Genomic DNA, 26016 nt, shown 5'->3' with positions numbered 1-26016 from the left:
CCACAGTGAGCATAAGGAGGGCAGCACAAAGCACCGAGCCAGTGCGTGACTCATAGTGTCTGCTGTCTTCTTGTCTTCTGCACCAACTCACTTACCAGCTCAGTGATCTGAATCCTAGCAGAGGGAAGACCCAGGGCCCTGCAGTGTCTGCCCCTCCGAACTCCCACCCCCCTCCAGGGGAGAAGGACAGCCTGTCCATGTAAACAGGCAAGCACGCAAGATCGGACCATTTAACGCTACTTCCCTGCAGAACCAGCAAGCACAGGACCTGCCTTCTCCTCCCCGGGGCACATGCCCGCTCCATGCTGAGGCTATGGGGTTCTGCCCCTTTCCTGAGCTCCAAGTGCCCGGGGTCCTGCCCCTTCCCTGCTGAGACCCAAGTGCCTGACCCCCTGCATCTCCCCTGGCCCCTTCCTTCCACAGCAAATTCGCTCTCCAAAAGGAAAAATTAAGGGGAGGAAATCTAGTCCCAGAGCAGGCACCTGTCCAGCTAGCCAATCCGCTCCGAGCAGCTAGAATAACTTAGCAACCAAGCAGAGAGCCTGGCAACCGGAGCAGCTGCACCAGGAAACCTTCAAAATACTAATGAGCTGGGCCGGAGCCCTCTGCAGCAGTGTGATTGCCTGCCCCGGGAAAGCCGACCGGCCATGCAGCGACAGAAGCCGGGCAGAGCCTGGCCATGCACTCAGGCCAGCATGCAACGAGGCCGATGGGCAAACCGTGACCCCCAGAAGGGCAAGGACAGTGCCAGAGACGCTCAATTTGCCCTCCAGAGAGCGGGGCCCTCCCTGTGGAAGGGAGCACCCAGTAAACACCAGCAAGTGTCACCAGTTGCAATGTGAGACTGCTCTAAGCTCCACTCTCCGACCAGGCACATGGGAAGGAGCCGGGGCTAGTGGAGCGATGGTTGCAGCTCCCTCTGGACCCCTGAATTCCCAGAGCCGGGCATGGCAGATCTCCCCGAACTCACTGTGTGTTTTCCACCATTCCACCATACAGCTGAAAGCTGAGGGCAGCCTAGGAGGAAACCCACTCTCCCCCACTCATTTTGAATGCAGAGGGGTCACACATCTGGGACCCTTCATCCATTCTAAGCACGGGGGCTGACACGTCGCAAACTGGGCCCTGTGTCTCTGATGCTGTCCCCAAGGGAGGAGGTGAAGGGTATCTCTGCCAGCGTGTCAGATTTCCCCCACATGCTGCTTTGAGGAAATGCCCTCCTAGAAGCAGAACAGTTGAGCGAGGATGCAAGCTTATCTAGTCGCCCCTTGTCCAGGGCGGAGCTGGTTTCATGCAGATACATAGATTCCAAGGCCACAAGGGACCACTGTGTGTCACGGAGTCCCTGGGCGATGCTCTGGAACTGCTCCCCACAAAGCCAATCACGACTTTGGGGAGCCTCCTCTCCCTTGGACTTTTTCAGGGCAAGAAGCTCACACGGCTTCACCTCCTGGTTCTCTCCTTGGAGCATTCAGCATCCTCTGCCCCTCCGTGCGCTTCCCATAGCGAGTCTGCCCAGGCGGGGTCCTGGGGAAGCCACAGGGTCCTGCACCCCCACTTTGCAGTCAGACGTGACTCTCAGCCAGCCAGTAACACACAGGTTTATTCGATGACAGGAACACGGTCTAAAACAGAGCTTGTAGGTACAGAGAACGGGACCCCTCAGCTGGGTCCATTCTGGGGCCCAGCAAGGCAGACCCCCACGTCTGCCCTCACTCCTAGTCCCCAGCCAACTTCAGACTGAAAACTCCTCCTCCTCTGCTCAGTTCCTTTCCCGGGCCAGGAGGTCACCTGACCTCTTTGTCTCCAACACCTTTAGTTGGCACCTTTGCAGAGAAGGGGCCCAGGCCATCAGTTGCTAGGAGACAGTGTCAGGCATTTATGTGCACTGGCCCTTTGCAGCAATCACACACCCTTATTCCACCACCTAGATTCTTAAGAACTGCATAGGGGCACTGAGGCACCAACACAGTATTCAGAGAAAACATTAAGAACGTTCCTAGTTCATCACCCTGTGATCATTGCGGATGATGCTACGCTGGGGGGAGAGGTAGATACGCTGGAGGGTAGGAATAGGGTCCAGAGTGACTAGACAGATTGCAGGATTGGGCCTAAATAAATCTGATGGGGTTCAACAGGGACAAGTGCAGAGTCTTGCACTTAGGACGGAAGAATCCCATGCATTGCTACAGACTAGAGACCGAATGGCTAGGCAGCCAGTTCTGCAGAAAAGGACTTGGGGATTACAGTGGATGAGAAGCTGGATATGAGCGAGCAGTGTGCCCTTGTTGGCAAGAAGGCTAACGGCATATTGGGCTGCATTAGTAGGAGCATTGCCAACAGATCGAGGTAAGTGATTATTCCCCTCTATTCGGCATTGGTGAGGCCACATTGCGTCCATTTTTGGGCCCCTCACTACAGAAGAGATGTGGACAAATTGGAGAGAGTCCAGCGGAGAGCAACGAAAATGATCAGGGGGCTGGGGCACATGACTTACGAGGAGAGGCTGAGGGAACTGGGCTTATTTAGTCTGCAGAAGAGAAGAGTGAGGGGGGATTTGATAGCAGCCTTCAACTACCTGAAGGGGGGTTCCAAAGAGGATGGAGTTTGGCTGTTCTCAGTGGTGGCAGATGACAGAACAAGGAGTAATGGTCTCAAGTTGCAGTGGGGGAGATGTAGGTTGGATATTAGGAAAAGCTATTTCACTAGGAGGGTGGTGAAGCACTGGAATGGGTTCCCTAGGGAGGTGGTGGAATCTCCATCCTTAGAGGTTTTTAAGGTCAGGCTTGACAAAGCCCTGGCTGGGATGATTTAGTTGGTGTTGGTCCTGCTTTGAGCAGGGGGTTGGACTAGATGACCTCCTGAGGGCTCTTCCAACCCTAATCTTCTATGATCATCTGGTCTGAGCTGCTGTACGACACGGTCCCTGGAACTTCCCCCATAATAATTCCTAGAGCAGATCTTTTAAAGAAACAGCCGGCCTTGGTTTTAAAATTGTCAGTGATGGAGAATCCACCACGACTCATGGGAAGTTGTCCCAATAGTTAATTACTCTGACTGTTAAAAATGTGCGCCTTATTTCCAGTCTGAATTTGTCGAGCTTCAACTTCCAGCCATTGGATCATGTTAGACCTTCCTCTGCTAGACTGAAGAGCCTGTTATCAAATATTGGTTCCCCACGTAGGTACTAACAGACTGTAATCAAGTCACCTCTTAACCGTCTCTCTGTTGAACAAAACAGATGGAGCTCCTTGTGTCTCTCACTATCAGGCAGGTTTTCTAATCCTTTAATCATTCTCATGGCTCTTCTCTGCTCCCTTTCCAATTTATCCACATCCTCCTTGAATTGTGAGCACCAGAACTGGGCACCGGATCCCAGCAGCGGTCGCACCAGCGCCAAACACAGAGGTGAAATAGTCACCCCTTGTCTCTGCTCCTACTTGAGATTCCCCTTGTTTATGCTTCCCAGGATCACATTAGCTGTTTTGGCCACAGCATCACATGGAGCGCTCACGTTCTGCTGATTATCCACTGTGCCCCCAAATCTTTTTCAGAGTCGCTGCTTCCCAGGATAGAGTCCCCCATCCCGTATGGCCTATACAGTATTCTTTGTTCCTAACCTGTGTACATTTACTCACACTGTTTCCTTGCACCCAGTTTACCAAGCAATCCTGATCCCTCTGTGTTGGTGACTTGTCCTCTTCATTATTTACCACTCCTCCAAATTTTATATCATCTGCAAACTTTATCAGTGATGGTTTTGGGTTTTTTCCAATCATTGAGTAAAAAATGTAAAATAGTCCCTGCAGGACTGTGCTAGAAACACACCCGCTTGATGACAATTGTCCATTTACCATTACATTTTGTGACTTATCAGATGGCCAGTTTTGAATCCATTTCATGTGTACCATGTTAATTTTAGACTTCTAGTTTTGTAATCAAAATGTCATGCAGTACCAGGTCAATCGCCTTACAGTATCCAAGTATAGTACATCAATGTTATTACCCTCATCAAAAAAAGATATCAAGTTAGTTTGACAAGATATTTTTCCATAAACCTGTGTCGATTTGCATTAATTACATTATACTCCTTTAATTCTTTATGAATCGAGTCCTGTATCAGCCACTCCATTACCTTGCCCGGGATCAATGTCAGGCTGACAGGCCTATAATTGCGTAGTTTGTCCCATTCACCATTGTTAAAAATTGGCACAACATTAAGCTTTTTTTCTAGTCTTCTGGAATTTTCCCAGTGCTCCAAAATCTATTGAAAATGAACATTAATGGGCCAGCAAGCTCCTCAGCCAGCTCTTTAAAAACTCTTGGATGCAAGTTTTCTGAATTTGCTGATTTAAAAATGTCCAACTTCAGTAGCTGCTGTTTAATGTCTTCCTGAGATACCAGTGGAATGGAAAGCCTGTTAGTATCATCACTATATGATGAGACTACATCATCTATTTTTTCCTCCAAATACTGAACATAAATATTTATTGAACACTTCTGCCTTTTCTGCATTGTTAGTGATAATTCTATCATTTCCATCTAGCAATGGACCAATTCCATTGTCAGGATTCTTTTTGTTCCTAATATATTTTTAAAAACCTCCTTCTTATTGTACTTAACTCTGCTGGCCATAGATTTCGCCTTGTGTCCCTTGGCTTCCCTTATCAATTTTCTACAATTCCTTAACTTCTAATTAATATTTATTACTGTCAACTTCCCCTTTTTTCCATTTGTTTATATTATATATATATATAATATGTGTTCCTACAATTGATTCTCCTAGGCTTTGTCCAGCCTGGTCTTAAGATGTCCCAAGTGAGGGGGCTCCCAACCCTTCTCAGGGAAGGCCTTCCATTCCAGGAAGCATTTCCTGATTTTCAGCCAAAGCTCATCCCCATACACCTAATTCAAGCCCCTGGCCATCCCTGGACAGTTCCTCCCCCTCCTTGCCATGTGCATCCTTTTGTGGGTGTAAATGGCACCCCGTCCCCTGGGTCATCTCTTAACCAGTCAGGACATTTTTCATTCTTTCCCTCCAAGTCAGTCACCTCACGTCTGGGGGCCTTTGAGTTTGTGACTCAGTTCAGGGCCCTGACTGAGCCCTGTGGATGATGGGTCCGTTCCATCAATGTTCAATGTTTGCACTCAGTGTGCTCTGCGTCTTTCCCCTTGCAGAGGGACACTCTTGGCTTGGCTTGGAAGAGGAGGCTGTGTGAGGGCAGGGTGATTGTTCAATCCCCTCTAGCCCTCAACCTATTTTCCACCATCCACACTCCCCTGCAAGCAGACGCCTGAGAAGACAGAACAGGTCTGCTCTGCGGTCAGAAGTCCAATGGGCTCCAGTTGGCAAAGCACAGAGACGAGGACCCCCGGATGAGATTCCCCTGCACCCAGATGTTCCCAGGGAGGGACTCCTCTTTCCAATGCCATGGGAGAAGAGCCTTTTCTCCAAGAACAGGAACTCATGGCAACCAGCACTTCAAAGATCACTGGAAATCGGTCCTGGAAGATAACTCGAAACCAAGGCGGTCAGCAGAGCTCTAGGACAGCTTATGGGCCAGACATGAGTGCCCGCTCTGGGCTGGAAGGCGAATGCAAAAAGGTACCAGTGCCCCAAACTCACAAGCTCGAAAGGACAGTGTCTGCTCTGGGGTAGCGTGGTGACAACATCACTGTTGGCTCGTGCGGTGCACCCGGACCGTGGGATCGGATGTTGAAGGGCGAGGCTTGGTGTAGCTGTTACGAAAAGGGTTGGCGAGCAGGGCCCTCACCCAGGATGAGGTGGTTCTCACGGGGCAGGCTAGAGGGCCACAGATCAGAGATGGTGTTGGGGGAAGGTTTGTAGGGCCCTGTGCAGATTTCCTGGGGGCTCTGAGAGCTCCCCACAAAGGTGCTCTAGCATGAGAAAAGGCCTCGAGGTCGCTCTAGCCTCAGCCTCCTGGGGAGGAAGGCGGCTTGGCTGCTGGACTGGCTCGCAGGAGACCCAGGTTCAATTCCTGTCTCCTTCACGGCCCTGCTCTGCAGCACAAGAGTGTGTGAGTGTCTGAATCACCCCTAGGTGTGAGGTGCTCAGGGGATGGTACCTGGCTGGAAGGGGGCACCTTCCGAGAAGGTTAAGGACCAAATGGTTCCAATGCAGAATGCCCTCCTGGGCGGGACAGGGGGAGGTCCTATGAAAACATGGCTCCCTGGGGCTGAAGACAAGTCATTCCCGGCATTTCTGTAGGGCCTATACAAAATGTGCTTCTGCGCTCCCTTCCTGCTGTCCCCGTAGCCGTGAGCTGAGCCCCAGCTTCTAAGGGACTGCGAGGCACAGGCCGTGTATTAAAATCTCCTTGCCCCAGTGTCTCCCAGCGTGAGGGCTATGGCCTGGGCTCTCCTCAGTCGCTCATGGGAATACTACACGTCAGGGCAGTGCTCGGCCCGGAGCTGAACGCTCCCATCTCTGCGCTGGGCAGGGAGTGGATCCACGCCGGAATCGGGAAGAGACTTGGGAGCTGAGGCTGGGCGGGGGACAGCGGGTGATGATCGCTGGTTATTTGGCTTGGGCTGGTCCCTTGCAGAGCCCCAGTCGTGATCCAGGCTGATCAGATCAGTGACCCTCTGTGCGTTGGGTGGTTTGGACAGGCCTGGTGGCTGGCGGGCTCAGCCCAGCTGGGGTAGGAGAGGAGCAGGGGAAGTGGGTGGGCAGAAATCCAACAGGCCCAAGGTCTTGATTCTGCTGTAGCTACCAAGGTGTGTCTGGGCCGGGCAGTGGGGGCAGGAGGTATAGACAGCCAGGCCAGGGCACAGAGGTGCCAGCTGTATCCCTGCTGCTGTCCGGGCACGGTGGTGTGGGTCTCCAGTGGGTGGCCCTGTGCCACGCCTGGTACTGCTTCCTCCCTGATGGAATGGGGCTGAAGGGACTGAGAGAGCAGGATTTGGGGGGGCAGGAGGGATTTGGGGGTTCCCGGGATGACACCTCACATCCCCTGCCTGCAGGTCCTCCCTGCGAGCCCAGGGCAAGGGGGAAGGGCAATGCCGGAGGCAGGCGGATGGCGGGCCCCCTCCATCACCGCCTGGCCCTAATGCTCCGGTCTTCCCTTCGTGGCTTCCCTCCTGGGCCCCTTTCCCTGGCCCAGGGCTGCTCCTCCATCACTGGGCGTTTCTTTCCCCTACCCACCCCCGCCTCCGGGTCCGTAATTTGGGGCAGCTCCTTTGCAATTAGAGACTGAGATTGAGAGGGAGTCCGACTCCATTATCTCCATTCTCTTCTTCCTCCTCCTCTTCCTCTTCTCCTCCCGTCCCCCCTCCCCCATCATCCCCCCTCTCACCTCCTGCCCCACACCAGCCTGCGTGGTTGTTACCACTCACCATGAACTAACACGCCCCCTGGTGTTTGCATGCAGTCATTGCATCCAGCAGATCCTGGAGGCTGTTCTCCATTGCCACCAAATGGGGGTCGTCCACAGAGACCTCAAGGTGAGTTTTCTACCCCGCTGCTCTGTCCGTCTGTCCGTCCGTCCGTCTTTGTACCTTGTGCATGTTTCTGAGCGAGAACTAGAGTGGTTCAAGCCCCACGCCGCTGCAGGGGCCTGTGGGAAAGAGGCCGGCACAGGGGGCCCAATCAGAGGTCGGCTCGGCTCAGCCATGGGGACGCGCCGGACAGACCCTGCCCAGTAGCGGGGGACAGAGCGCCCCGTTGGCACCTCCAGGCAATTGGGGAGGCTGGGCAGGGGTTGGGGTTTGTCACCACCCAGAGGCGAAAGCGGGAGCTGCTCCTTTCTAGCCGCCGCCCACGTAGGACAACAGGAGAATTCCTGGGAGAGAAGATACTGTGCTGAGGGGATGGCGCGGCAAGGGGGCCGGCCCTTTAACGGGGGGATACAGCTGGCCTCTCAGCCACCTCCTGGAGCTGCAGCGGGCAGCAGGCCGAGATCAGGCTCTTTACCCCTCTCCCGGCACCCAACCCCTGCTTAGATCAGTGCAGTGGCTCACCCACTGGGTGCCCCCACGGCTCGCGCTGCCTCTTGGTATCGGACAGGCACCCAGCCCCTGTTACTAGGAAGGATTCGTTCTGTGCAGCAAGGCCTGGCTAATCTGAGCTGATTCCTGTGGCCGCTGCCTAGCACCAGCGTATGCCTGGGGCTGGGGGTCCAGGAAGCTAATGGATGATGAGATCAGTTCCCCAGTGGCCTTTTCCTCTCTTTTTGCCCTCCCCTTTGCTTTGTCCAACATCTCTCCCCGCCCCCAGGCGGCACCTGCGGGCGAGCGGGACTCCTGCCGAGGAAGGCTCTCACCAGCTGTCTGCATGCCCTGTGTCTGGTTGAACTGTGTTGCCTGTTCTCTGTGACACCCACCGTGGGTTGCTTGTCTTTTGTTTGCCCCCCATAAAGCCTCCTGGGCGTCGCAAATCGCGCTGGGCCTCCAAGCGTGAGGAGCAGGGACATGGTCTCGTGTGGCCAAGTGGGGCTGGGATAAAGGGGTGCGTGTGTGTCTCTGAGAGACCCAGAAACAGCGCTGTGAAATTAACAAGGGGGTTCCTACACCAGGCCTGGTGTAGACCCTGGGCTTCCCCCTCCTCTGCTGCTGCCCACCTTTCCCTTACAGGCTTTGGAGACAGGAACTGTTCAGCAGTTCCTTGCCCCTTCAGTGACACACCAAGCTTTTCCAGGGGGCTCCTGCCCCCTGTGAGCTGGGGGAGGCCACAGAACCACTCTGGGACGTCCCTCCAGAACGTCCCCTGCAAACCCGGGTAATGGTACAGGGCAAAGATGCCGTTCCCCAGGACACCACTGCATGGTGCTGGGCTGTGGCTGTCTGTGTCCTGCCTGGGGAGTGGGACAGGGCAGGACATTTCCATGGCTGCGCTGTGGTGCATAGGGTCATGCTGTAATGGGATGATGGAGCCAGGCTCTGGTTGTGCCACAAGGTGGTAGTTGAGCCAGGGTCTGGTGCCTGGAGTCATGCTGGAATGGGGTTATGTAGTTGGGCCTTCACTTGTAGGGTTATTCTGTAATAAGGTGATGGAGCTGGGCTCTCGCCTGTGGGGTTGTGCCGTACTGGGGTGATGGAGCTGGGCTCTTGCCTGTGGAGTTGTGCTGTACTGCGGTGATGGAGCTCAGTTCTGGCTCCTGGAGACATGCCATAACAGGGTGATGGAGCTGGGCAGTCACATGAGGCATTGGGCTCTAACGGGGCGATGGAGCCGGGCTCTCAAAGGCGGAGTCATGTTGTCATGAGGTGATGGAGCTGGGCTCTTGGGCATTAAATTGTGCTGCGTCAGGATGATGGGGCTTGATTCTGGCACATGGAGTCCATGCCACAGGTAGCTAGAATGGGGCTCTCAAACATGGAGTCAAACCATAGCAAATTGATGCAGCTGGATGCTGGTGCCTTGAGCCATGCCACAGTGGGATGATGGAGCTGGTCTCTGGCGCATAGAATGGCTCTAACAGCCTGATGGGGGACGGGCTGTTGCATGTGGCGTCCTGCCCTAATGGGATTGTGCAGCTAGGCGTTTTCACCTGGAGTCCTGCTGAAACAGGGTGATGGAGCTGGAGCTGGCGCCTCGAGTCCTGCTGTCATAGGTGATGAAGCTGGGCTGTGGCTCGTGCCATCCTGCTGTCACAGGGTGACGAAGCTGGGCTCTTGTGCATGGAGCTGGGCTGCAGTGGGACAATGGAGCACACTGCATGGTGCTGGGCTGTGTGCTGGAGAGCTGGAACCTGGTGCGTGGGATCATCATGAAGCGGGGTGATGCAGCGGAGTCGGGCCGCAGCAAGGTGGTGGAGCTGGGCTCGAGCAAACGGAATTGTGTTCTGGGAGTTGGAGTGGCGCCCGGGGCCGCGGTAGCGGGCGCTGCGCACGTGCTGGAGTGGTGCCTGAGGCTGGGGGAGCAGGTGCTGGCATGTTCTGGAGTGGTGTAACGATGCTGGCTTTGGTGGGACCCAACTGAGAGTACCAATTCAGGACAAATTGCTTAAAACAGGGCAGTTACAGCCCAAGGCTGGGGTCTTTTTCACACCAAGGCAAAGCAAACCAGCCGGACAGAGAAGACTTCGGTTTTACCCACTTGCTAACAAGCAATTCCCTTAGACACTCCAGTTTCCCGGTATCACCACCAGTGCCACTCGTCCTGGGGATGAATGGTTATGAAAACCAACACCCCAGTAAAAGAAAAAAGGTTCTCTCGATCCCAAAGGACCAAGCCCCAGACCCAGGTCAATATACAAATCAGATCCTACCCACAAAGCACGCTGTTGCCAATCCTTTAGAATCTAAAACCTAAAGGTTTATTCATAAAAGGAAAAAAGATACAGATGAGAGCTAGAATTGTTTAAATGGAATCAATCCCATACAGTGATGGCCAAGTTCTTGATTCAGGCTTGTAGCAGTGATAGAATAAACTGCAGGTTCAAACCAAGTCTCTGGAACATCCCCAGCTGGGATGGGTCAATCAGTCCTTTGTTCAAAGCTTCAGTTTGTAGCAAAGTCCCTCCAGGGGTCAGAAGCAGGATTGAAGACAGGATGGAGGAGCTGCAGCAGCCTTTTATAGTCTCTTGCCATGTGGTCTCTGCTTTCTTTGTCCCAAAGACAAGCTACCCAGCAGGTGGCATGGAAAAACCTTAGAATTCTGTCCATAGGAAGGTCCCTGCATACCTTGCTGAGTCACAAGGTGTATCTGCCTTCTCTGGGTGGGTCAGTTGTGTAGCTGATGGTCCTTAATGGGCCATCAAGCAGGCTAGGCAGTGCTGACACCACATTGTCTGGGGTGTCACCCAGAAGCATAGAGCAAGTTTGAACTACAGATTAGAGCCAATACTTATAACTTTAAATACCAAAATGGTACATACACACAGACAGCATAATCATAACCAGCAAACCAGAACCTCCTCATAGACACCCTATTTAACCCCCTTTATACAAGATTTGGTGTCACTACAGGACCTTGGTTGCACTAATGAACTATACGGTCTCAGTTCATGTTAATAACGTCACAAGTATCACTCGGGGTCGTGGGAGCAGGCACTGGCCTTTGCTGGAGTGGTGCTCGGGGCCAGGGTAGCGGGTGCTGGCATGTGCTGGAACAGCACTTAGGGTTGGGTGGCAGGCATTTGCATGTGCTGGTGTGGCACATGGGGTCAGGAGAGCGGGCATTGGCATGTGCTGGAGCGGTGCCCGAGGCTGGTGGAGCAGGCACTGACACATGCTGGAGTGGCACCCGGGGGAGCTGGTTTCTTGCCCTTTGTGTCATGGTGCACTGGCGAGGCAGGGGGCTGTGTTGTACACGGTGGCATGGTGCCAGTGGTCACTCAGCTCTGGGGTGCAGCCAGTGTCATCGTATGCAGGGGCTGGGCTGAGAAGGAGAAGGGGAATGGCACCAGCCTCCTTCATAGAACGAGGAGCCCAATCAGCCCTCAAGTGTCTGGTTCCATGAGGAATGGCTGTTGGCCTTTACGGGTGTCCCTTGCAGTCTGGCCCAAGGGCAGGGGGGCCGGCTGGCATGGGGGGCAGGGAATGGACAACAGGGTCTTTCCCCTCCTGGGGGCACTGGCTCAGGTCACCTCTGGGTTGAGGGGCCTGGCAGGTGCAGGAATGGGGTATGGGCCTTTCACCTCTAGGGGGCATCGGCTCTGATCCAGCCCCAGGGCGGGGTCTCTGGCTGGTGCGGGACTGAGGTCTGTGGGCCCGAGACTCTCATCTCTGTGTGGCTGGAGCTCATTTCTGTCTGCTGGCTGCTGTGTGAACTGATCTCAGACCACGGCATCTGGACAATGGGAAGTTTTGAGCCTCCCGTCCCATCCCTGCCCCGTCAGGCAGCTGGTCCCGGCAAGGCATGGGCGGGGCTCATTGGCACAGTCATGTGTGGTCGCCCCCCTGGCTAGCGCTCTTTGTCAGGGGAGGTGGAGCTGTGGACAGATGTGTACAATCCAGCTGTTTCCCTCTGTCTCAGAGCCAACGCTTCTGGCTCTTTGCGTAACATTTCCAGAGCTTCCTAGGGGACGTTCTGATTTCTCTGGCTCTGCTGAGCTCCGACAGATTGATGTGGGGGGTTAGGGGCACCAGCGGAGAAGCCAGGCCAGCCAACCTGGGCGAGGGGGCACCTGCTGCCGGAGCATGAATGCCCAGGAGGTGGCGGAGAGGGGAGGCCCTTTCTGTGTATGTTTGGTAGAGAGAAGCGTTGGGTGTTATATTGTGCGAATGGACTTACTGGGGACTGGGAAGCCCTGGGAAGTGGGGGCTGGGAAGCCATTGGAGGAGGTGCTGCTTCGGTCCCCCAAATTGCAGCCAAAAGTGGTGGTGTTTTCCTGGCTCTCAGAGCCTATGTCATGCCACCTACTTCTCTTGTTAGGCCAGGTGCCTTGGCAGGCCATACTGAAGACTTTGGGACGTGACACCAATCCCAGAGAGGGGAAAATGGCCTCCCAGCCTGGTGGCAGAACACCACCAGGGAAAGTGGGCAGGCAGGGTCTCTGCTTGTTGTCCCCCCTCCCCCCCCCCAAGCCCAGAGCAGCGTGGGGCTTTGGGTGGCTGGAATGTGCCCAGAGGCCGTGCCAGATGGTCACAGCAACACAGGCCAGGACTTGCCCATGGGTCAGGAAGCTGGAGGCTGTGCTGGCTGGAATAATCCCAAAGACGGAGCTGGGTTTCTGTAATGGCAGTGGGTGCAGGGGAGGGGAGCTAGGAGGGAGGGGCGTCAGTCTGGATCCTAGCACCTCAGCCGAGAGAGCGCGGGGGCTGGAAGGTGCCAGCCGAGCCGGTCGGGCTGTGTGGATGCGCCGATAGCCCCATCCCGCCCGGGGTGTGACCCTCAGGCCTTCACTCGGTTCTCTCCACTCGTCAGCCTTGCACGTCTCTCACCTGCTTCTGCAAACCGTCTGTTGTTGTTCTTTTGTTTTGTTTTCTCCCCCCTCCCCTTCTCTGCCCCTCTCCGACCGCGTGTCTGGTCCCACGGCGCCCTGTGCCCAACGGCTCGGCACGACAGCCGGAGAACCTGCTCCTGGCCAGCAAGTGCAAAGGCGCGGCGGTGAAGCTGGCGGATTTTGGCCTGGCCATCGAGGTGCAGGGGGATCAGCAGGCTTGGTTTGGTGAGTGGCAGAGCCCCTCCCCGCCCCCATCCCGCCCTGCTGCCCAGGACAGTCCTGGCAACCCAGTCTGTGCTCTGTGTTTTCTCCCCAGGCTTCGCCGGCACCCCCGGTTACCTCTCGCCCGAAGTGCTGCGCAAAGAAGCGTACGGCAAACCCGTGGATATCTGGGCGTGTGGTAAGGCCAGCGCCGCGAGTCCTAAATTCATAGACGGGAAGGCCAGTGGGAACCACTGTGACCATCTAGCCTGGTGTCCTGTATAGAGCTGGCTTGCAGGAATCCCAGTTTGAACTAGGCCAGATCTGCTAGAAAAACATCCAGTCTCGATTTCAAAATGGTCAGTGATGGAGAATCCACCACGATCCTTGGGACATTGTCCCCTGGTTAATTACCTTCTGTGTTAAACATTGACACCTTATTACTAGCTTCACCTTCCAGCCATTGGGTTGTGTTAGACCTTCCTCTGCTCTCATGTAGGCACTGGCAGACTGGGATCACGTCCCCCCTTCACCTTCTCTGTATTAAGCTAAATAGATTGAGCACTATGAGTCTCTCACTGGAAGGCAGGTTTTCTAATCAGTTAATCATTCTCATGGCAATTCTCTGCCCCCGCTCCAGCTAATCAATGGCTCGGTGTCAGGGATCTGCCAAGTATCCTTCTCCCTGCCTCTGGGCTGAGCCACCCACCTGTGCCTTCAGTTCTTTGTGATGGTCGGTGCTCATGGACTGGTGGTCAGCTGGCCTAGTGGTTAGGGGGCTGGCTTGGGAGACATGGATTCAAGTCTCATCACTGCCAGTGTCTCTCTGGGCAGATCACTTAAGGCCAGATTGCCCAAGGGGTTTAGGCACCCAAAGATGCAGAAAAGGCACCTAGTGGGTGTAATGATGCTGCCTCTGGCGGGACAATACTAAGAGTACCAATTCAGGACAAATTGCTTAGAGCAGGGCAGTCACAGCTCCAGGCTGGGGTCCTTTGAGCACCAAGGCACCCAACCAGCCAGCTAGAGAGGACTTCGGTCTCACCCCACTGGCTGACCACAAGTCACACAAGCAATTCCCTCAGACACTCCAGTTTCCCAGTATCACCACCAGTGCCACTCATTATGGGGATGACTGGTTATGAAAACCAACACCCCAGTAAAAGAAAAAAGGTTCTCCTGATCCCAAAGGACCAAGCCCCAGACCGAGGTCAATATACAACTCAGATTTTACTCACAAATCACGCTGTTGCCAATCCGTTAGAATCTAAAATCTAAAGATTTATTCATAAAAGGAAAAAGATACAGATGAGAGCTAGAATTGGTGAAATGGAATCAATCCCATACAGTAATGGCCAAGTTCTTGGTTCAGGCTTGTAGCAGAGATAGAATAAACTGCAGGTTCAAATCAAGTCTCTGGAACATCCCCAGCTGGGATGGGTCATTCAGTCCTTTGTTCAGAGCATCAGTTTGTAGCAAAGTCCCTCCAGGGGTCAGAAGCAGGATTGAAGACAGGATGGAGGAGCTGCAGCAGCCTTTTATAGTCTCTTGCCATGTGGTCTCTGCTTTCTTTGTCCCAAAGACAAGCTATCCAGCACATGGCATGGAAAAACCTTAGAGTTCTGTCCATAGGAAGGTCCCTGAATACCTTGCTGAGTTACAAAGTATATCTGCCTTCTCTCGGTGGGTCAGTTGTAGCTGATGGTCCTTAATGGGCCATCAAAAGCAGGCCAGGCAGTGCTGACGCCACATTGTCTGGGGTGTCACCCAGAAGCACCGCAGACAGGATAGTGCCAATACTTATAACTTTAAATACCAAAATGATACATGCACACAGACAGCATAAAGAACAGGAGTACTTGTGGCACCTTAGAGACTAACAGATTTATTTCAGCATGAACTTTCGTGAGCTACAGCTCACTTCTTCGGATGCACAGAATGGAACACACTGACAGGAGATATTTATGCATACAGAGAACATGAAAAGGTGGAAGTATGCATATATCCTTCCACCTTTTCATGTTCTCTGTATGCATAAATATCTCCTGTCTGTGTGTTCCATTCTGTGCATCCGAAGAAGTGAGCTGTAGCTCACAAAAGCTCATGGTGAAATAAATTTGTTAGTCTCTAAGGTGCCACAAGTACTCCTGTTCTTTTTGCGGATACAGACTAACATGGCTGCTACTCTGAAACAGACAGCATAATCATAACCAGCAAACCAGAACCTCCTCATAGACACCTTATTTGACCCCCTTTATACAAGATTTGGTGTCACTACAGGACCTTGGTTGCACCAATGATCTATATGGTCCCAGTTCATATTAATAACGTCACAGTCGGTTTTACAGCAGTGCCTAAACAGATTAAGTGCCTAACTCCCATTGGCCTTCCATTCCCACCTGCATGGAGCCCAGAGCGTTGCTGTTTATTGAACTCTGTGTCCAAGATGCTGCATGAAGCCAGCCAGCCCCAAAACCTCCTGTGGGCAGTTTGGATCCTAGTCCCTATCCATACCTGATAACGGACGCTAAAAGCCCACTGCCCCATGGCTCATCCTCTCCCTGGAGCCTTTGCTAGTCTCAGAGACCCCTCCCCATCCTACAGGGAGAGGAGGCCTACAGGCATAGACAGATGTCAGCAGGGGGTGCTAGAGGCATAGATAGCAGTTGGGCACTGTCAGGTCTAAACCCCTTGCTGCAGGCTCTCGCTTCCATCCCGTGGTGGCCCCTGGGCATCCGGGCACCTGCTCATTGCTCCTTCCCTGCCGGCTGCGAGGTGTGGATGGGGGGCGGTTAACCAGCAGCAGGTCAGTGCTGGCCAAGTTGCATTAAGGCAGGAGAGAGCGAGCGGGACCTGGCAGAGACGGGGTTCCCCAGGAGATGCCTGCTGGCAGCAGGCTGAGCAGAAACCCCCATATCCCTGCGTCAGTCCAGGCCTGGTCCCCCAGGAGCCGGCGGGCGCTGACTCTTTGCTCTCCCACCCCTCTCCCCAGGTGTGATCCTTTACATCCTGCTAGTCGGTTACCCTCCCTTCTGGGACGAGGACCAGCACAAACTGTACCAACAGATCAAGGCTGGTGCCTACGACGTGAGTACCTCCCTGCCCCTCCGGTCCCAGAACACCGCAATGGGGACTTGCTGCCATGGACCAGGAGTCCCGTACGCCACCGGCTTCATCTCCAGCCTGCCCCTCCGGCTTCTCATTTGCCGCACCTGCTCTAAGACCTGGAATTGCTGGTGTCTCCCCAGCCGTAGGCCTGTGCCAGCCCTTCCAGGGTAGGACACGTCCCTCCTCCTCCTCGGGGGGCTGACAGGGCTGTGTCTGGCCAGCCTCCACCCACAGTCCACGCAACCCCCCATGGCTTGCCCCTGTCACGGTGCAGTTGCCTGGGCCCCGTCCACAGTGCATATAGAGCCACTCCCCTGCCATGTAGACAGCATCCCAGAGAGCTCTGGACGTGGACACGGTGCTAACGCAGGTTAACACTCACTGGACCTGCCCAGCCTGCGGGGATGGGATGTCTTTGAAACCATGTTGGCTAGCAGGACTCCAGCAGGACTTGTTCCCAGTGTAGACGGGGCCAGGTGGGTTTAGGATCGTGTTAGCAAGTCGGGATCAGGCCCCGGGGCCGTTCTGTTACTGTTGGGCCTGGGAGGCTGGGGAAAGCTGCTTTCCATTACACCCAGAGACCAAGCAGAGTGGGGAGGCTCCGTTCTTTGCCTGGGAGGGGCTGTGGCCCACCAGCCACGCTGCAGGGTTGCATGTGGTGTGGATCCTGCAGTTCCTTGAGCCCGGATGCTGCCACGCAGGGGCCACAGGAATCACCGCCCCACACACCCACGTCCCGTTCGTAGAGCTCCATCCTGTCCCCACCCCAAGGCCGTCCTGCCCTTGGTCCCAGGCTCAGGGAGCCGGTCGCAGCCCAGCAGAAGCCCGGCTGTCTGCACAATCCCCGTGGCAGGCCCAGCACCTGCCATGGGGCGTGCTGACACGTGTGGTAACCTGCCCCCCTGGCTCCCTTGCAGACACTGGGCAGGGCAGCGGCACAGGGACCTGGCCAAGATTCCTGCCTTGGCACGACTCTTTCTCCATGCACGTGGCAGCACGGAGGGACCCGGGAGCATCCGGACGCCCCATGCGAGCCGCGCTCCTGCGACTGCCCAGAGCGCAGGTCCAGTGGGTATCTCTCCGCTCCCAATAGCTCGGTGGAATTCGGCAGCCTCTCCGCTCTCTCTCTTCCCCCCTGTGCTGGCGCTTTCCTCACCCCGTACGCTTGGCCTCTTCTGCACGCACTTGGGGTCTGCTGGCGGGGACGGAACGGCCGGGGCCCTGGGGAACGGTCTCTGCTCGTTTTTCTCCCCGCTGCCGGGGCGCTTCCTCTCCCCTCTTGCTTGTACGGAATACAAGCGGGGTCCTCCGGATTGTGCAGCGTCTGAACCAGCTGCAGGTTCCCCCTCTCGCTCCCAAACCCCGGCTTTAAACCGATTTCCCTTCCGAAGCCTGGGGCTTGCGGGGGAACCCTCCAGAGTGCAGCCTGAGTGGAACAGTGCAGAGACAACCTGTAACAAGAGGTGTGAACAGCCCCCATTGCGCTTAGTCTGTCTGTTAACACTGAAACCTAATGACACACATCCATACAGTTCACTGGCCGCCTGCCAGCGGCAACATCCAGGCAATGTGCTTATCCCACAATCCCCCACACTCCTCAGGGGCAGAAGCCCCTGCTGCCCCCTCTCCATCATCCAGCACCTCCAGCTTCCCCACACCCACAAAGCCTGCAGACCAGTCACATGTGGCCAGCGCCAGCGTCTGTCAGACGATGAAAACACAGAGAACGAGGCATTTAACCGGAATTAGCTGTCAAGGCAAAGGGGCAGCACGAGGGTGGGAACAACAGGTCCAAGTCAGGAGATCAAGTCTGGTTTTGCAGTACCCCTGGATTGGCCACAGAGCTTCCTGCCCGCTGCTGTGCCAGGGCAGAATGCAGGTACCACTCACCTTGGAGCGGATGTGATAAGGCTGCGGGCAGCATCGGCCGGGCAGCGGGATCTGGGCAGACTGTGGTGCTGGCTTTGGGCTGCCCTTGGATTCCTGGGGAGTCACTGCTGCCTTGGCTATGAGCAGCCAGCTCCCCGCCCCCGACAGCCGCAATCCCCTGCATTTAACCTTCCTGGCCCTTGTTTCTTGTCTGCAGTTCCCTTCTCCCGAGTGGGACACGGTCACCCCCGAAGCCAAAAACCTCATCAACCAGATGTTAACCATCAACCCGGCCAAAAGAATCACAGCCCACGAAGCCCTGAAACACCCATGGGTCTGCGTAAGTGTCGCTGCTGCCCTGGACGCAGCCAGGGAATGGGGCTGCTGGGTTCTCCCTCACGTTGCCTCTTCTCTGGAGCCACGCCGCTCAAGCTCGGCATTGTGGGGGTGGCGAGAGGGGCTGGCCAGGCCACACTGATGGCGCCAACTCGGGTTAGCCCATAGCGCAGGGGCTTTGGGACCAGCATCGTCCCCAGGGAACAGTAGCTGTCAACAGGCTGATCAGAACCTGGGCCAGTTCATCTCAGCCACCCGCAAGAATGCCCAGCCCGTTGTTTCCTCCCCTGGCAGCGTGCTGAGCTCTGGGGCCAGCTTGCTCACTAAGGGTATGTCTCTGCTGCGATGGAAGACCCTGGCCTGGTCACTGCTGGCCCGGCTCAGCAGACTGGGGACATGGGGCTCGGGCTGCAGGGCTATAACATTGCAGTGTAGACATTTGGGCTCGGGCAGATCCCGCAATGGGAGTGTGACGGGTTCGGTCACAGAGACCCCCTTGGGCTGACACCTGTTGTGCTGGGACTACCTCTGAGCCTGTTTTCTCTGCCAGCTTGGGCCTCCAGCACCCTGCCTTGTTGAGCCAGACACACTAGCCTGCTACAACAGAGACCCAGGGTCTGAACCACATCCCCAAAGCTGCAGACTTAACTGAAAACAGCTCAGCAAGTCACCTGTCTCCAGCACCCAGATACCCAGCTCCCAGTGGGATTCAGGCCCCAAATAAATCTGTTTTAATCTGTATAAAACTTATACAGGATGAACTCATAAATTGTCTGCCCTCTATAACACTGATAGAGAGATATGCACAGCTGTTTGCTCCCCCACGTATTAGTCACTTACTCTGGGTTAATTAATAAACAAACCTGAGTTTATTAAGTATAAAGAGTAGGATTTAAGTGGTTCCAAGTAATAACAGACAGAACAAAGTAAGTGGCCAAGCAAAATAAAACAAAACGCGCAAGTCTAAGCTTAATACATTAAGAATCTGTTTACAAGTAAAATCTCACCCTCAGAGATGGTCCAATAAGCTTCTTTCACAGACTAAACGTCTTCCTAGTCTAGGCCCAAGCCTTTCCCCCGGTACAGCCCTTGTTAGTTCCGGCTCAGGTGGTAACTCGGGGATTTCTCATGGCTCGCAGCCCCTTTTGTTCTGTTCAACCCCCTTTTATACCTTTGGCCCAAGGGGGAATCTGGGTTCCCACCCCCTCCTTCTAAATGGAAAAGCACCAGGTTAAAGATGGATTCCAGTATCATGTGACATGTTCACATGTCCCTGTAAGACTGCCTTACCCAGGGGCTGGCCCGCACCTACCCAGGAAGGCCTACAAGTAAACAGAGCCATTTACAGGTGATTGATTCTGAAGCACCCTTAATGGCTTCCACTTAATATGTTTACACCTGTAATACAAGTTTATATCTTATTCTCCTAACTCCAGGCATAGGAATTATACATGCAAACAAATGGAATGACCACACTCAGGAGATTATACACTTTGTAATGATACCTTACAAGAGACCTTTTTCATAAAGCATATTCCAGTTACATCATATTCACATTTATAAACATATTTTCATAAAACATGGAGTGCAGCGTCACAGGGCGGGGCCCAGAATGTCCACATTGCGATTTTATAGCCTGGCAGCCCGTGCCCTGTGAGCCTGAGGCGGCTGACCCGGGCTCTGAGACTCGTTGCCGTGGGGTTTTATCGCTACGTAGACGTCCCCCCGAGGGTCTGTCTGTCTGTGCTGCATTGTAAACCTGGGTCTGTGAAACCCGGGCTTGTGTTTCCAGCCTGTGCCAGAGCGGCCGCCCTGCAACGTAAAGCTGGGCTCACAGTTGCTGGGCTCGGGTCTCACAGTCATGCTAAGGAAAAGCACCAGGTTACTACCTGCCCTTCTGACTCGGGGCCGTGGCTTGAGCTGCGTCCACATTGCCAAGGAGTAGGGCTTGGTCCTAGGATCCCGGCCTTGAGTGCTGGCTGGCCCAAGTCAGGCTGATTTGTGGGTGGATGAAAGGCGGGGTTCGGCTCAAACCTGAGTCCCACTCGGGCTTAGTGTGCCGTGTAGACAGACCGTTGGAGCTTTGTTGCTGATCTGGTGGGACAGGATCCAGGGGTGCCCAGTGCTGGTGGCCTGCCATATCTGCAGTGTTATGTCACCTGTGGTCCCAAGCCAGGATCATGCCTCTGGGGGCACTAGGGGCTTATCTGGGTGGGGCAGGACTCTGCTGGCTGAGCCGTTTCTCTAGTGCCCCCATCCCATTCCCTCCCCTGACCACACTCGTTTTCTGGTGCCGAGGCAGAAGCAACTGATTTCTCTCCCCCGCCTTCTCTCCTCCAGCAACGTTCCACCGTGGCCTCCATGATGCACAGGCAGGAGACCGTAGAGTGTCTGAAAAAGTTCAACGCCAGGAGGAAGCTCAAGGTAAATGCCCCTGCCTCCCTGTTTGCCTCCCGAGAGCCACGGCAAACAGACATGGCGGGGTCGGTGTGGGGCTGAGGTCCCCCCTGCCCCGGGGACCCCACGATCTCTGCTGCTCAGCCAACAGCCCCAGAAAGGAGCAGAGGCTGCTTGCCTTGTTAGCATGGCACATCCAGGGGCAGTGGGTTCTCCTGGCCGCACCACGAAGCTCAGAGCCCTGCAGGTCCTCTCCAGGCGCTAGCAGCTGAGACTGGAGCTGGAGAATTGATCCCCCAGCTCCTAGCCCTTCCCCCGGGGGGTGGCATGCGCCTGCCCCTGCCAGGGGAGCAGAATGGCCCTGCCTGCCTTGTACGTTGTCCGTTGAGCACACAGGAGCCACAGCGTGTTGGCCGCTGGGCGTCTCTGCAATGGCAGGGTAAGTCCATTGCCCCCGGAGAGTCCAGCATCTGGCAGGAGGAGTTCAGCTCCCACTGTTCGTGTAGCCCACGCCCGTGCAGGTGGATGAGCCTGCTTAACAGAGGTGGGACTGTTCACTCCGGCTGGACTGGCTCATGCTTTAAGGTGCAGAGGTGCCCGGTTTGGTGCCCCCTTGCAGGCGGCCAGAGGGGGCAGGGTGGTAGCTGGCGAGGGCTGTTTCTGTAGGGGGTATAACGCCCAGGGGGACCGGTGGCCTGGCTTTGCGAGCAGAAGGATACACAAGAGAGTCCCAGGAACATGGGCCGTTCTATGAAGTAGCCAAGTGGGAGGAAGGGGCTGGGAAAAGGCCTGATGACCGTCGTGCGGCAGGACCTGTGGGAACTGCGCCTCTGCCCCTCCTGTGTCCCACGGCCCCCCCCCCCCAGCGCCTGCTGCTAAGTGAGAAAATCCCCCTGGGGCCAGAGGGCCAGGATTTCACCAGGGTCTCCAGACCCCGCCCTGTCCCTTAGAGGCCTGTGCCACTCATCAGAACCTCAGGGGTTCTGGAGCGTCAGCCCACAGAGGAGAGAGGGAAGAGTCAGGGGAGGATCCGAGGCACCAGGTCCGGCTGTGCTCTCGGGGGAGGGGGGCCCATGCTGCAGCCAGTGGAGTCCCATGGGCGGATGTGCAGCAGATTCTGGTCGGCGTCCGTAGCTCCCTTTGGGGCAGTGCACTGGCAGGGAGTTAGCCCCAGCCTCGGCTCACCCCTTGGGTCCGGCACGGGTTCCCACCATCCCGGGCTCTGCCCTTCCTGCCCCGATGCGGGGGGTGGGGGATTGGGGCATCAGCCCCGCGTCACGGGTGGGAAGCTGGGGCTCAAGGGGCTCACGGGACTTGCCCGTGGAAGGCCACAATGGAGCCGGCCAACAAACCCAGCATCCCTGTGCGCTAGGTACGCCTTCCCCACTTGGCTACACCCTCCTCGTGTGTCCAGGGGGCAGCGGCCTGTCGCGCCACGGTCTCCAGCACTGTGCTGTACCAACCCCGGCTCTTCTCTTCCAGGGGGCGATTCTCACCACCATGCTGGCCACAAGGAACTTTTCAGGTAAGCGCTCGGCTCGGCTTTGCGTTGCAAAGAGACACGCATCCCAGTGCTTGCCCCTGGGGACCAAGGCCACCTTCGCGGGAGGCGCACTCCGCCGGGATTCCACACCCGAAAAGCGCTGCTCGTGTGGACGCAGCTAGAGCGGCAGAGCCGCAGGACCGGTTCAGTGAACCGCTCTCTCACAGTCTCCCCTGTGTCCCTCCCTCTGCGAGGGCCCTGGTAGGTCTCGGACATCACCTGTCTCTGAGCCGGGACCCTGGTGAGCGGGGGTTTTAAGGCTCCCCCGGCCCCCTGCCTTCCACTGTGATGTCCGACCAAGGCAGTCTGTCTACCAGCCGGCCCTGTTCTCTCCGAGGGCTATGGACAGGGTGTGGCCAGCCATTACAAGAGGCCGCCCCATGCTTTCTAAGCAGACTCCCTTGTTCTTAAGGCAAAAGTGTCACCGAGAGAACCTATGAGAACAATACGCAGATTCAACCACACACCACACGTCCCCAGTCGGGCGGGGCGGGGGGCACATCTTTCCCACTCTCCTGCAAGGATTGGGGCCTCCCTTGCCCAGAAGGTCCAGTCCGTTTGCTGCATCAGAAAGGCGGCCTTGTGTTAGTTTAAAGGCAGCCTTTTTATTCCCAAAGCCCTTTCTTGGTTGGTCTCTGGATAAACCAGCCTGTGCCAGCCTCCCCAGCGGTGGCACCTTTCTGGAGATGTTTACAACCTGGTTGTCCTTAATCACACACTGTTTTTGGTTCCTGGAGGAGCCATGGTAACCTCCCTCCCTGGAGTTGCCTACAATCCCTCTCCCACAGTGCTACATAAACTCGCTATAGTGTGATCCCCGAAGATACTGCATGGGGTTGCTGCGCGCCCCAGTGAAACAAGCGATGCTGGTAAAAGCTCAGCTTTGCCAATGCCGCTGCATCTGCACCAGGGGCTTTGCCAGCCCGGCTCCGTTGATCACGGAATCTCTGCTCTTCACACCCTGGCCGACAGAGCTGTGAAATCTGTAGTGTCGACCTGTCCTAAGGAGTTCTCAGCGCTGCTTAGAGCCAGACACAGGCCAGGCCGCTGCCGTTCCTCTGCCTTAGAGGGCAACCTCTTACCCTGAGTTGTGCTGGCTTGGTGATGTGGGGAATTGGGTATTGAGCTGAGAACTACAGTGCTCATCTCACCTGTGCCTGGCCAGCCTCAGTGCACAGACACCTAGTGCAGAAACCCGTTGTGGCCCAGACAGCTCTGCTCTAAAGAAGTCTCTCTAGATCCCACTGTTAACATTTGCAAGGAGCTGCCTTGCACACCAAGCGCTGGAGGGGTCTGATTGTGATGCCTCCGGGCGCCTGTAGAAATGTAGACGTGCCCGGGTATGTTTCAGGGGAGAGGCTGATGGATCTGTGTCTCTTTTAGCCATTGCAATCCCGTTTTTGTCAATTTCACGGCACGGCTGAGTCTCACCTCCCAAATATCCTGCTAGCAGAGCGCTCCAGGGGAGGGGGCTGGCGGGGAAGAGGCATGCCCCTGCCGGCTGGATGTCCCTGGGAATGCTGCTCTAAAGCATACCCTTCTTTCCTGGTCTTCCCCTCCTCGGCTGGCACCCAGTGTCAGCTGAAACTGACCGCCTCGGGCCCCTGCTACTGCCCCTGTCTAGAGGAGTGAGGAGAAACATCTAAGGGAACAAGGCAGGGGGCAGCTGGGTAGATCCCTCAAGCAGGGCTTAGCACCCAGGCCTGGAATTCAGCTTTCCAGGGTCATGGTCACTTAGCAAGTGGTGCAAGAAAGACTAAGAGATAAGCAGCCATTGATTGTGTCACATGGATTCAAAGCCCTCACTGGGCTAGGGGACAACCTATGGGCATGGGGCTCCGGTGCCCTGCCCCGTGCATCCCTCAGGATCTCAGAGTTGGCGTCTTGGGCAAGAATCCCTTCTCCCATCCGTTCCACACGGCACGGGGTCGCGGCTCCTTGGCTGGGACGTCCCCTGATGTCTCAGCGACGCTAGCGGGGCCTGGCAGGGTGGAGGGCTGCCGCTGTGTGGAGGATCCTCTATACCACCTCCAGGAGTAGCGTCCCCGCTGGGCACAGAGGGTATGTCTCTGCTGCAGTTAAACGCCCGCAGCTGGCCCGTGTCAGCTGCTGGGCTTGCGGGCAATAACACTGCAGTGTAGCCGTTCGGGCTCAGAAATCTGGCAAGGGGGGAGGTTGAAAGTTAGCTTGAGTGTCTCCACGCAGCCCCCACCCCTGGCATTGCGGTGTGGACGTGCCCCCAGCTCTGGCTCTAGGCCGGTCGCCCCGTGGGGCTTGTGGAACAGGAGCTCAGCTACCAGCAATCTTGCCTCTCCATCTAAACTTTAACTCGAATCTTTTTTTCTGCTTCCTTTGTCTCGTTTCTCTCTCCCACCCTCCGTCTGTCTCGCTCCCTCTCTCTGTCTTTCTCTGTCTCTCTTCCCCCCCGCCCCCCGACCGCTCTCCTTGTCCCTCCGTTTCCTACCCTGGTGCTGACAGTCGGCAGACAGACCACCGCTCCCGCCACAATGTCTGCAGCCGCCTCCGGTGCCACCATGGGGTTGGTGGAACAAGGTAGACGTGTCCTGAAGGGACCCTCCCTGTTTCCCCTCTCTTCCCTCCCCCCACCCCTGGAAATCTGAGTGCATGCAACTTCATCCATCATTAACATCTCATCCCCAACCAGCGCCCAGAACCAGGAGCAAATGCAGCTGGGTCTGCTCTGAGGAAGGGCGCCGGGCACTGGAGGAAGTTCCAGTTTATTCCAGCAGAGATTTTAAAAGGTCCTGGGGGAAAAAGAGGATTAAAAAGTAGAATTGGAAAATGCTTAGGGGTCTGGAATGGCTTCTGTATGAGGACAGAGTTAAAAAACTGGGACTGCTCAGCTTAGGAAGGAGATGCCTGCAGGGGGCTGTGATCGAGGTCTATACAATCCTGAATGTTGGAGAAAGTGAATGACGTGTTATTTACTCCTTCCCATACCACCAGAACCAGAGGTCACCCGATGACATTAATAGGCAGCAGGTTTAAAACGAACCGAAGGAAGTACTTCATCTCACGGCGCACAGTCAACCTGGGGCACTCATTGCCAGGGGAGGCTGTGAAGGCCAAAAGTGTAACTGGGTTCAAAAAAGAATTAGAGACGTTCCTGGAGGACAGGTCCATCAATGGCTGTTAGCCACGACGGGCTGGGACACGACCCCTTGCTCTGGGTGTCCCTAAATCTCTGACTGCCAGAAGCTGGGCCTGGAAGACAGGGGTTAGATCACTTGGTAAATTTCCCTGTTCTGTTCATTCCCTCTGGGGCACCTGGCACTGGCCGCTGTCGGCAGACAGGACACTGGGCTAGATGGACCTTCGGTCCAACCCAGTATGGCTGTTCTCTCGTTCTTATTTAAATTCCATGTTACTGAAATTGGGCCTCTCGTCCCTGGGAACTCAGAACCTGGGTCATAGTCTCGGATGGCAACCAGGATTGACGGGGGAGAAGCCTGGCGGCCTGGCCACAGTTTAAAAGCCAGCCTCCAGTTTGGTGCCCGCCCCCTTGCATGTGCGGGTTGTCAGGGCACACGGCTCGTTCATCGCCCCCAGGGCTCAGGGGGGAAATGCCAGTTTTAAACCCGCTGCCGTGAGGAAAGCCCTGAAATGTGTATGTACAAGGCAGGACACCTGGTGGTCAGAGTCGGGCACTGTACGTCAGGAGTGGCACGACTCCACTTCAAAAGTGCCTAGTTC

The 26016-nt window shown here is 55.7% G+C and overlaps 1 protein-coding gene across 6 annotated transcripts in view; it reads left to right on the top strand.

Annotated features, from left to right (window-relative positions):
- CAMK2B (calcium/calmodulin dependent protein kinase II beta) overlaps window positions 1-26016 on the top strand; it is a 147863-nt gene that overhangs the window by 77131 nt on the left and 44716 nt on the right. For all 6 annotated transcript variants that reach the window (XM_045004651.1, XM_045004650.1, XM_045004652.1 and 3 more), the window contains 7 exons: window positions 7392-7464; window positions 12971-13073; window positions 13165-13248; window positions 16042-16136; window positions 18244-18366; window positions 20703-20786; window positions 22242-22284. In XM_045004651.1, coding sequence (XP_044860586.1) covers window positions 7392-7464; window positions 12971-13073; window positions 13165-13248; window positions 16042-16136; window positions 18244-18366; window positions 20703-20786; window positions 22242-22284 — 605 coding nt within the window. The remainder of the gene's footprint in view (window positions 1-7391; window positions 7465-12970; window positions 13074-13164; window positions 13249-16041; window positions 16137-18243; window positions 18367-20702; window positions 20787-22241; window positions 22285-26016) is intronic.

The sequence above is a fragment of the Mauremys mutica genome, chromosome 2 (assembly GCF_020497125.1).
Source record: "Mauremys mutica isolate MM-2020 ecotype Southern chromosome 2, ASM2049712v1, whole genome shotgun sequence".
NCBI lineage: Eukaryota > Metazoa > Chordata > Testudines > Geoemydidae > Mauremys > Mauremys mutica.
The sequence above is the reverse complement of the archived record's forward strand: the minus strand, read 5'-3'. Positions and strand labels throughout refer to the sequence as shown.